The sequence below is a fragment of the Punica granatum genome, chromosome 3 (genome assembly GCF_007655135.1).
Source record: "Punica granatum isolate Tunisia-2019 chromosome 3, ASM765513v2, whole genome shotgun sequence".
NCBI classification, from domain to species: Eukaryota; Viridiplantae; Streptophyta; class Magnoliopsida; order Myrtales; family Lythraceae; genus Punica; species Punica granatum.
The window spans coordinates 20,424,435-20,435,789 of NC_045129.1; the positions used below are offsets into that span (position 1 = coordinate 20,424,435).

Here is an 11,355-nt window from a genome sequence, read left to right on the forward strand (position 1 = left end):
AACGGTATATCGAGAATCTCTTCGTAGTGTTAACGTAATCTATCTCTAAACTCCCTATAAATACATACTTCTTGTCTACTTCTATGGTTAATCGACTACTTGCACTTTTCCCTCGCGCATAAGACTCAATCTGATTGGAGCGCCGGAGAGAAAAATCGAGACACCCCCGAGTTCCCCTTGATGCAGGTGTTCGAGGCTCGTGATTGAATCAGCGCTCATAGAGTCTTCATCAACAATTCACACCTAGATTGTCAGTGGCATCCACCCGATTTTTGTGTTTCCAACAGTGAAATTTAAAAGAAATGCCTTGGAACAAGATAATCCATATTTGAACACGGAGGTCAATTATTCATTGGAATTTGATTAACCTTAAATTCTAGTTTATGGCTCGATTCTATAAGCTGCAATTAAAATCCTATTTTACAAAATGTACAGGTCGAATTTTTCAAATAATTACCCTGCCATCTATCATTTATAAAGTTTAGCACTTTAATAGCAGACACTAATTTGATTATAGAAAAAAAAAATACTCGAATAAAAATTTAAGCTTCGACCAAAAAACTAAGGAAAAACATTCATTAAAAATATAAAAAGACAGATTGCTATGAATAAAAATTGAAATAATAACACAAACAAATGCAGGACTATAAAATAAAATACATTGACAAATCACAATCGCAAATGAATCAGTATTTCAAGTACAAGTAAATTATAAAACATATTTATTTTTGTCGCATATAATTTATCCCTCGGGTGCACAGGTGAAGTGCCTAATATACTCATAAATAGAAAATCGGAGAAAAGGATAATATTCATGATAAATTTAAGAATCGAGCCCAAATATTTATTGTATTTCATATAAGAATCTTGTATTCGTGTACCGATCCTTCTTTCTCTTACATCGTATATTTCAATTTTTCATATATCTATACTACTTTATAAAAAATGATTTGGCGTCCTCTTGCAGCTATTTTGGCTTGATTTTACCATATCATCCTCAATTTCTTTAATTGTATTGGATGAATGTAAATTACAAGAATAAATGTAAGGGTATAATTGTAAAATCACCTTAGACACCACTTCTCTTGTCTTGTCTTCCCCTCCTTGACCTAGACGTGACATACTCTCACTATCTACCACCTTTCTCTCACCTTGTCACATCCTCCCTCAACTCATCTATTTTTTTTAATTATTACTCCAGTTTTTAATTGGTTAATGGGCCAAATTTACATGGATGGATAAATTAATAAAACTAGGAAAAAATAAAAAATTCAAAAGTGAACTTTGGGAATTTATATCTTCACGCTTTGTCAATTTTTATAGTGCACTGACTCACGTCATCGCCTGTTGACTTAGAAGTTGCAGGTTTGATATCTAGTTTAACTGTCCGTGCCACTTTGTTCTTTATTTATGATTTTTCTTTTATTGTACTAAAACTAGTACAAAGTAAGCCCAAGGCCTGGAACAATTTTTTTCGGTTGCAAAGGAGGCACAAGCCGTGGTACAATGAAAGAGAAATCTTAAATAACTAATAAAGGGGTACGGGTAATCCCACTAGATTTAGAACCTGTAACCTTTAGGTCAACAGGCGAGGGCGTGTGCCACTGCGTTACACTGTCTTTTGATAAAATAAAATTTATTTAATATCAGATTTTTAACATTTTGCCGCCCGGGTGTAGACTTCAGTATAATATATGTGCATATATATGTGTGCGTGGGTAATGCGCTAGGTTGTCCAAAAAATGCTAGCGACACAGAGAGAGAGGGAGAGAGGGAGAGGAAGAGGGAAAGAAAGATGACAGAATATGTGTGTAAATCATTCCCGACCAACGGAGGCAACGGGAATTACAACTATGTGGAGAACTCTTATTATCAGGTATGTACTCTCGTTTCATCATCGGATATGCTTCGGCATATCATAGACTTGTTGGAAATTCATGATGCTTGTTCGTGGCTGAATTACTTCATATATGAATCCCTCCATTAATACAATTCTTGCTGTGACGAACATAACAAGGGGAGAGAAACCTATGTTTAATTTGGTTATTTATTGGTAAGCTGTGCTCACTATCACAAAGTTCTCACCTAAAGAGAGAGTGAAGAAAAGATGAAGTTTTTTAAGCTTCTCAAGAGTTCTGCATCATCACTCTCATAATTTCTTCCTTTTATTCTTCTCTCAAAATTGAGTCATGAATCCCATATAGGTTATACAAGGGAAGGTGTACATGTTCCCGATTATCTTCAATTAGCGTAATATATATTTATAAATATACACATATATATATATACACACACATATATGTATATTTATTTTCATATCACGGATGAAGGGATTTGGAGGAACAACTCATCTCCCTCCAATTTCCAAGAAATTCCTCCATCCCAAACATAGCCTGACAGAATCAACGAGATGGCGTATTTTTCGCTTTTCAAGTATCCAACAAGATGGCATAACCAGTGCATATATATGGGTCGTTGCATTAAAAGTTCATCATCAAATTGTTATGAAGTATTTCTGGATTTTCCTGGATGTTTGCACAAATTAATAAAAAAAAAGTTATGGAGGAAGAATTAAAATTATTTGTCCACATTAGAACTAATACGCATGTATATATCTAGATTATGATCTTTGCGGTCTTGTCGATCTAACCATCGCAATTACGCAAGTAATTTCACCGAGATTCAAAGAGAAAATGTAATGAGAAGAATTTGCAAATGACCTAAACAGCTCGTTTTACTCTTAAAAAAAATGAAAAAAACATGGGCCTTAGATAAATAAAAATACGTGTTTATCTCAAGTTCAAAAGATTATGGGTTTAAGAATAAGGGTGTAACGTAACGACGCACACTCTTATTTGTCAATAAAGAGATTTTATAAGTTTTCTTTCTCATGGTGAAATTACCCGTGCCCCTTTATTTTTTTTTGTTACAAGAAATGTTCATAGACGTGTACAATGAAATAGAACATGTACCTATTTATCAGCTATTATGATTTTTATTTCATTGTAGTAAGATAACGAGCCTTCCTTGTGATTGGAAAAAAAAATTAGATTTAATTTTGGTCAATAATTTTTTGTTTCAGTAGGTTAACGGGACAAAAGCCCAATGAAAACTAAATATAACAAAGGCGGGGTATGGCAGCCCCATATAAGTCTCCTAGCATAAAGTGGCCTAGGCCATTAGGAATAGAAGTGAGAAAACAAACAGGGTATGAGATTGCTCGCTAGGCGAGCCAATCGGCACAACTATTGCCTTCTCTATAAACATGTTGAACTTTGATCTCCCAAACCTTAGCTAAGGCAGCCCTAGTTCCGCGAACCAGTGACCGGATAAGCGGAGAACAAGAGTCTTGATTGGTAATGAGTATTTGAACCACTCGGGAATCTGTCTCCACAATAGGTTTCCGACATCCAAGAGACCAAGCAAGATCAAGGCCAGTAAGAACACCCCATAGCTATGCCGAAACTGAAGTGGTGATGCCAAGGTTGCGCATAAATCCTTCTATCCAATTCCCGTTGAAATCCCTGATTAAACCTCCAGCACCAGCAGTACCAGGGTTTTCTCGGGCCGCTCCATCATTAAATTTATACCAACCCTCAGTTGGTCTTGTCCAGCCGATGTAAATTCATGCGTTAGGAAATCTATCTTTATTTCTTTTGTTCTATCTTTTTTCTTTTCGAAGAATTTTTTTCTCCTCCTTTATTAATTTGTGGCAAGAAAAGGAAATCTCTTTTCTAGATCTATGAGGCCCCTTATAATTGAAAAATAATTCACAGATAGTATATTGTGCTAAATGCTAAGAAGACACACTGTCTCTCCCCGTGCTCTGTGCCTCCTATATCAACCTATCAACATAACGTGATGCGTGTGCCCTAACTTTTCAATCTACCCAAGAGTTGGCCGTAGGGTCTGAATAGAATTAGAATATATTCATCGAAAAACACTCCTAATTGGAGGAGGGAAAAATAAAAAGACAATTATATGTGTGTGTGCGCTAGCTAGGGTCAGTATATAGTGGTGGACCATTTGCATGTATAATATGAAGCCTCATGAGGTCAACCTCGTTCAGATTCTAGAACCGAACGTGGTGGTCCTGACGGGGACGTCTTTGGTTTCTCTTCTCTAATTAATAATGAAAACGTAAGCGATTCTCGCATCCTTGTCCAATATCAATCCAATGTGTTGCACGACAACTTCCTCACCCTCTCGTTTATGTCATAACCAGTTGTGGCGTACGACCAAAACAAGCGCGCAAGTGGGAATTTCCACCGAAATAAGAGTCTTTCCTTCGCTTGACAGGTAATTTGAGTACTAGGGTTTTGTTGAATTGTATTATTTTTGTAACTGAAAATTTGACTCTCGAATTGAATTCGCGTATAGAGCCATGAGATACGGCAATACAATAATGTGGAAATTAGATGTGGGTCCACCAAACTGCAGGCTATATTATGGTCCAAGGCAGCATATTGTCATGGGGGAGTAGGATACAATTAGTCTCCCCATTAGGAACATGCATTGAAGACAATATTATATACCATTGATTCCTTAGACACTCAAAACCTAATACCCTACTGTCAAGACCTAGTTATAGGCCTCGTGTAGGACAACTTCCCATACACCCCCGTTCATGACTCTTTCTTATCAAGTAGAAGAATCCTAAGAAGCAGAATTTCCCCCCGCATTTGTAACATAACCCTTAACATAATTATATATATATATATATATATATATCTGGAACTCATCTCATCTCATGTCCTTAACACTGTGCTTGATTAATATACTACATTTGCGGTTCGGATGCAAAGGGGTCTGGACTATTACGAAGGATTATAGAGGGGAAGGTTTTATGGGGAAGGGTTGCGAAGGATCACAAAGGAGGTGGTTTTGTGGGGAGGGGTTTTGAAGCCGTTAATTAGTTTGAAGGGGTCTGACTAGAATTTCTTTTATTTTTTCTGATATGTTTGTCAATCAGATTGTCATATTATTATTTCTTTTTTCAATAAAGGAACGAACGAAAATCTTCCCAATCTCCCACTGTGGGAGGGCTTGATATTGTGACTTTTGGAAGTGTGTGAAACATCACGTTTAACGGTGTTCCAAACAATTCCTTAGTCTTTTTCCAAATGAAATTAATAATAATAATAATAATAAGTCCCAAATTTTTCCAGAGGTGATAATTATTAGAGCGTCGCAGTATTTAATGTGATTCAACAGCCATCCTCCCCTAAAGGGTAAAATGAAGGGATCAATTATTTCCCACTACAACATTTCAGTTTGTCTCAGCTAAAATTAGTATGATTAATTTTCATCTCACAGTCACATGTAATATATCTAGAAATATTTGAATATTTTTTAGTGAGATAGCATGGAGACATATATTAAACCAACAAAAGAGGTAACGTCATTTTCTATTTTATTAAATTTTAGGATAAATAAATGTAATTTTAAGGAGGAAGTTGATATAGCAACCACCAAGAAAATCCAGAAGAGCCAGCCAATTCAGAAGAAGAGCAAACCGCATTGAACGCTTGAGGATAACAAAAATAAATGTTGCACTCATAAAGTAAATAGCCACTGAGAACTACATGTACATGATTAGCCATTATTATATCTAGAGAAAAAAACAAATATATATTAAAAATAAATAAATAATAGAAAATTAATTTGTTTAAGGGTATAATAAATAATAGAAATTGCAATTTCAGACATGCAAATGATTGTTGCTAACATGACTAAGACTTTTGTCTTCTCTATGAGCGTTCATGGTTTGAAACTTCTCTCAGTACTTCAAAATTAATTATGTACTGAAGCCAGGTTGGTCATGGTATCACCGTCAGATTGACTAGGTCTAGCCCTGTCCGGGTGTCCGAGAGATAGTCTTATAGTGAACTATTTTCACTATTATATTTCGTATTTTCTTTATTTAAATCACTTTTCTTCGACCTCTAATTTATTCAGCCGTCATCATGTGCTATTTATGCTATATATCCTTCATCTTTTCCTTGACTATCAATCACATTCACGTAACCTGTTTTCACATTTAAAGAACATCATTGTAGTTTAGAAGGTCAATGTAATAGCATTCCCTCGGTCTGGACAAAGACGTACCGCATTCAATTTTCCTCTGGGAATCTCCCCATATCCTTATATATTTCCTCCCTTATCTATCACCTTCCATCCTTATGGGTCTCATTTATAATTGTGAAAAGTTCTATTATAGTTCAATTTATTTTTTTACAAATTGAATATCGAACTCCAATCACATTTTATTGACTAAGTTCAATACAACCAAATCCACTTATAAAAAAGTTAAATGAAGAATTTTAAAAATTGTTGGAAAAGTTTAAACAAGAATTTTAAATTGTTGTGACTTCAACACTCAAGAGAGATCTTATCGTGCATCCTTATTTTTCTCAAGTTGTCTTGATTTATTCCTTTCCATAACATATAACTAACTAATGACTAACGAGCTTAGCTAATTTAATTTTATAAAATAGTCACTTCTTCTGAATAACAAGACAATGAAAAATAGGAGAGATTAATGGCTTGTTTAATCGTGCTTTCTACATGCAGCGAATACTTTTCACTATATTTGTTTACTTATATTTTTGTCAATTACTGTTGGCCGGAGGCCAAAAAGGAAAATTACAATTGGCAGTTTCAAGCTATATATGAGTTGTGTCGTTAGCTAAAACGATGGACAATTTACTAGTAACATAAGCCACATATCATCGGTAATAGGAGTAAATGGAGTTGCTAAACCCCAAATTTGAAGAGAGGGACCATCATGGAAATAAAAATAGTATAGGGACTACTTACGCCCCATTTACAAGTTTTTCTGGTCCTTTCCTATCTGTATTTTATAGGATTCCACAAAGAAATATAGAAGTTGATTGGCATAGTCACTAGGTTGTGTTTGGTTTTAAAGTTGAATTGAATTGAATTTTGATTTTAATTAGTTTGTAATTTTTGTGTTGTTGAATTATGATAAAAAAGTGTGAAAAAGTAATAAATAGTTGAGAGAAAGTAATGATTGTGTTGTTAAATTGTGAAAAAAGTAATGAATAGTTGAGAGAATTTAGTATTAAAAATTAAATTAAATAATTAAAAAAATGAAGAAAAATATAAAAAGTAATAATTGTGTTGTTGAATTGAAGATAAGTAAAGTTAAAAAATTCTGGTTTACCAAAACTCTCTCACTGACTTTTTTTCTACAAAAGCTCTTCCCAAACAGTACAATCCTAAAAGCTCCGCCTTTCACCGGCCTGTTTAGCTCCGGCTAGGCGGATCAGGCGTAACTGCCACCATTACCAAATAGCTGAGGGCCTCCTCTCTCTGCCGGTTGCGGTGGCTACTTTTGACCATTTGCCTTCTCCCTACTCTCCTTCATCTTCCACTCCGATCGGGCTATGGAGATCTAGTCAGCAGAGATGGCGGTTCTGACTCTTTGTCAGCAGTCTGGCAACCGAATCCGAGATTTCGCAACCCGAGATTGTTGTCGCTCCTTCGTGATGTCTTCGAAGTCTCGACCCTCAATCCATGGTGGAGACGGTGCTTGTGGTAGCCCGGAGGTTGAGTAGCCCTCCTCCTCTTCCTTCCCATCTTCGGCAAGGTTCTGTGGTGAAGATCTCCCCCTCCCCTTCTAGTGTTCGCGTTGCAACCCTCTCCCTCTAGTTTGAGCTAGGGTGGTGTATGGCGGTGCAGATGGTGGCGGCCGGCACACCGACTGCCCATGATCGGCCCAGACCAGTGGCCCAAATCTTCTGTTTCCTTCCTTATTCTGGTGGCTGCAACATTGATCGCGCCTTCCTTTGACATGACCTCTTTGACAGATAAGCTTCTCCACCCTTCCCTCCGGAGACTGATTCCTCTCTCGGCAACCCACCTGCTCTCTGCGATAGTATCCTTGCCTACCTCGACAAGTTATTGAGCTATCAGTACGTTAATCGTACCTCCTAACTTCAAAAATCGACTTTTTGTGGCTTGCCCCTTTTCCTGTTAGCCTTTGCAGGTCTCAGCTTCCCTTTCGTGATAGCTGGTCTGAACCGATCAAGGGACCTTGGGCTTCCTTGATTTGATTACTTAGGGATTAGGTTATTGTAATCGCTAGTTTGAACCAATAAAGGGGCCTTATGCTTCCTTGGTTTGACTACTTGGATTAGGTAAACCGATTATGTCTATTGGTTGTGATTGTTGGTGGGATCTTGCACTCAAATAACGGCTCGAGACGCCCTGACTACTCCACTTCATTATGGAGTGAATCTCATCGTGGATTTAAGATGTTCTCCTTCCCGATTACTATCGGCCTTCACGATGAAATACTATTATCAAGTAGTGATCGGTGCTTACGATTTCAAGATAGCAAACTATAATTGTATATGATCTTCTCTTATGTTTTCTCCTATTATCCTTTGTAGTTTGCCCGTAGGTTAAACCGTTTGTTCCGTTCTTGTAATTTATGACCAGGCATTTTACTCTTTATCCGTTTTTGCTGTGGATTAGTAAAGGTAAAGGATCCACCTGCTTGAGCAAAAAACAAGGTGGTCCCCTTGATCACAAAGGAATGGATGATAGCATCGTAACTCAAATGAAGGAAGTCACAATGGATAGTTTCATGTTTTTCCTGGGATTCACTAAGTATAATATGGAATAATGCTAATCACAAGGACATGGTTCAGCGGTAAACTGAATTAAGCACCTCAAGAATAGCCGCAAACCGATGTCTGAATAAGAATTAGTATCGTTCAATAGATTGATGATATCTCGTGATTTTACAAATATCTTGTGATTTCATCGAATGACAAGATCCTAATTACTCATAAATTGAACTTTGGTAGTAAGGTCTTTTAGTTTAAAGGTTCGAATTTGTGCTAAATTGATCTGTCAATTAATTTTATTTAGCCACATCAGTCTTATTTGTTATTGCCTAGCTATATCTACCTTACGGTAAATGTATCTATAATGACTTACATGGCATTGATGATTTATATATAGAGACGTGCCGCAGAGGTAGTACAAGGACGGATTGAAGATGCAATAATGAATATATTCGATGTGAAGCATCTGTCCTTGACTTCAAGAATATGTCTTGCCGATTTGGGATGTGCAGTTGGACCGAACACGTTCATGTCCATGCAAAACATCCTAGAGTGCATCAAGAAGAAGTACCATTTTCAGTTCCCAGATGCCAAACCTCCCGATTTCATGGTGTTTTTTAATGACCTGCCGTCCAATGACTTCAATACTCTATTCAATTCCCTACCTCTGGATGGCTGCTATTTTGCTGTCGGGGTTCCGGGATCTTTCCACGGGAGGTTATTCCCTGAATCTTCTATCCACCTCTTTCACTCAGTTTCGTCGCTCCACTGGCTCTCAAGGGTGCCAAGAGAGATATTTGATGAGAGTTCCCGAGCTAGGAACCGAGGGCGGATCCATTACACAAATGCTCCGGCAGAAGTCATGAATGCATACAAAGCTCAGTTTGGTAGGGACATGGAGGAATTCTTGAGTGCCAGAGCTAAGGAGATTGTGTTGGGTGGCATTATGTTCATCACCATGGCTGGGATTCCTGATGAGATGGTTCATTCTCAGCTCCCGGCTGGCGTGATGTATGATATTCTGGGTCGGTGCCTCATGGAAATGGCAAAAGAGGTCAAATCTATACAAATTCCTCAATATTTGTATCTTTTCCCAGTTCATAGTTTTCTGAAAAAAGCCAGCAGAGCAAGAAAACGGTGTCCCTTTCTTTCGTTTTCGGTTAAAAAATAAACTCATGAGCCTAAGACATGAAGGGAAAATTATGTCATATATCATATGGTTTCACCATTTTTTTCAAATCTATCATATACTTTTAAAATTATCAAAAATATCCCATGATCTACATTTTTTTCCGGTCTTTTACCCATGATAAATTTGAGAAAAAAATTAAAAATTGTGCTTATTGATTGAGTGGTGAAATTGTTTGGGAGGGAACATCAGCTGTCCTATTTACTTTGTATGCCAAGTGAAAATTCTACAAATATTCTTTTTTTTTTCTGTATCTTTTACATTCCCATCCTTTTTTTTTTTTGGGGGGGGGGGGGGGGGGGGGGGGGGGGTGGGGGGGGGGTGGTTGGTTAATACATTTCCATCTTTCTCTTGGCTCAAATGAGTCCTTAGTTCTTATAGAAAAAAGAGAACTATATTTTCAATCAAAATAGTACAATTTATTGTTGATCACAAGCATAGTATTCAAGGCGAAATGGATAAAAACAATACGTGCTTTGACACGTCTTATATTATATCGGATGTGAAATAACTTTTCATTATCTAACAAAACTATGCTTATCGTTGAGATGAATTCTGAATAATGTGTGTTTATGTTCTGAATTTCCTTTATTTCGGAAGATAAGGCCGGGAAAGGACGTCCCATTAAACATTTTGTCGAAGTACGTGATAGCCCATGGATTACTGTACGAAATGGAAATGGTGACTGATGACCTTCCTTGGCCTTGAAATAGCATGAACATTAGTCAAATAAGTAATTGGTTACCGGACTCATTTTTTATTCTGCCACTTTATACATTGTCCACTTGTGCAGGGAGTGATCACGGAGGATCAAGTCGATTCATTCAACCTGCCAATTTATGCAGCTTCTTGTGAAGAGATGACGGAGTTAATCCAGAGAAACGGGAGTTTCGCCATCAAAGCTATGGAGCTCATTAACCCGTCACTTGGGATGACTGGCCCTACCAATATACAGGAGTGGACAAACCACGTTAGGGCTGCAATGGAGGGACTGTTCATCGCTCACTTCAGAGCCCGATCTGTTGTCGATGAGATCTTCGATAGACTAGGGAAAAAGCTTGAAGAGGATGCTCATCTGGTGGAAGCTAGCTACAGAGAGAAGATAGTATTGTTTGCCATTCTAAGGCGCATTTGAAATTGAGTGAAAACCCCTTTTCCTACTTCGCTGAACTCCCTCGTTTAGTGGTGTTTGTTTTGGGGGGGGGGGGGGGGGGGGGGGGGGGGGGGGGGGGGGGGGGGGTGGGTGGGGGTTGGGGTTGGGGCCGGGGGGAAGAATCATTGGAGTTTAATGAGGGAACTTTTCATGATTGTGCGCGTATATTTGCTTGATCAAGCATGCATAATAGAAAGATGAAGCGTGCCTTCCATAATACACGTCCGTCTTATATAATGAACTGCAATACCATTAATAAAGTCAATTATTATTACTATTATGTTTTTTTAAGAAAGAGCATGTAACGCACGCAGTGGCGCACGCTCTCCTCTGGTAACCAAGAGGTTTCAGGCTTGATTCTCCTAATAGAACTACTTCTGTCCCTTTATTTATTTATTTTTTGATAAATGCGGTAC

The 11,355-nt window shown here is 37.6% G+C and overlaps 1 protein-coding gene across 2 annotated transcripts; it reads left to right on the forward strand.

Annotated features, from left to right (window-relative positions):
* Positions 1–1,725: 1,725 nt before the first annotated feature.
* On the forward strand, positions 1,726–10,974 carry LOC116199116 (loganic acid O-methyltransferase-like). 2 transcript variants are annotated; one of them, XM_031529409.1, is made up of 4 exons: positions 1,726–1,876; positions 4,226–4,299; positions 8,995–9,651; positions 10,580–10,974. In XM_031529409.1, exons 3-4 carry the CDS (start codon positions 9,040–9,042, stop codon positions 10,919–10,921), a joined length of 954 nt encoding a protein of 317 aa, XP_031385269.1. In that variant the 5' UTR covers positions 1,726–1,876; positions 4,226–4,299; positions 8,995–9,039; the 3' UTR covers positions 10,922–10,974. The 2 variants fall into 2 exon arrangements, with proteins under 2 accessions (XP_031385269.1, XP_031385268.1); XM_031529408.1 differs by lacking the exon at positions 4,226–4,299.
* Positions 10,975–11,355: the final 381 nt, after the last annotated feature.

What these genes read in the sequence shown, in the direction of transcription:
- LOC116199116 (XM_031529408.1), top strand. Translation starts at nt 1,796, where the DNA reads ATGACAGAATATGTGTGTAAATCATTCCCGACCAACGGAGGCAACGGG. An exon ending in TGGAGAACTCTTATTATCAG is followed by an intron (nt 1,877 to 8,994) that starts GTATGTACTCTC and finishes ATTTATATATAG; the next exon opens with AGACGTGCCGCAGAGGTAGT. An exon ending in TCATGGAAATGGCAAAAGAG is followed by an intron (nt 9,652 to 10,579) that starts GTCAAATCTATA and finishes CCACTTGTGCAG; the next exon opens with GGAGTGATCACGGAGGATCA.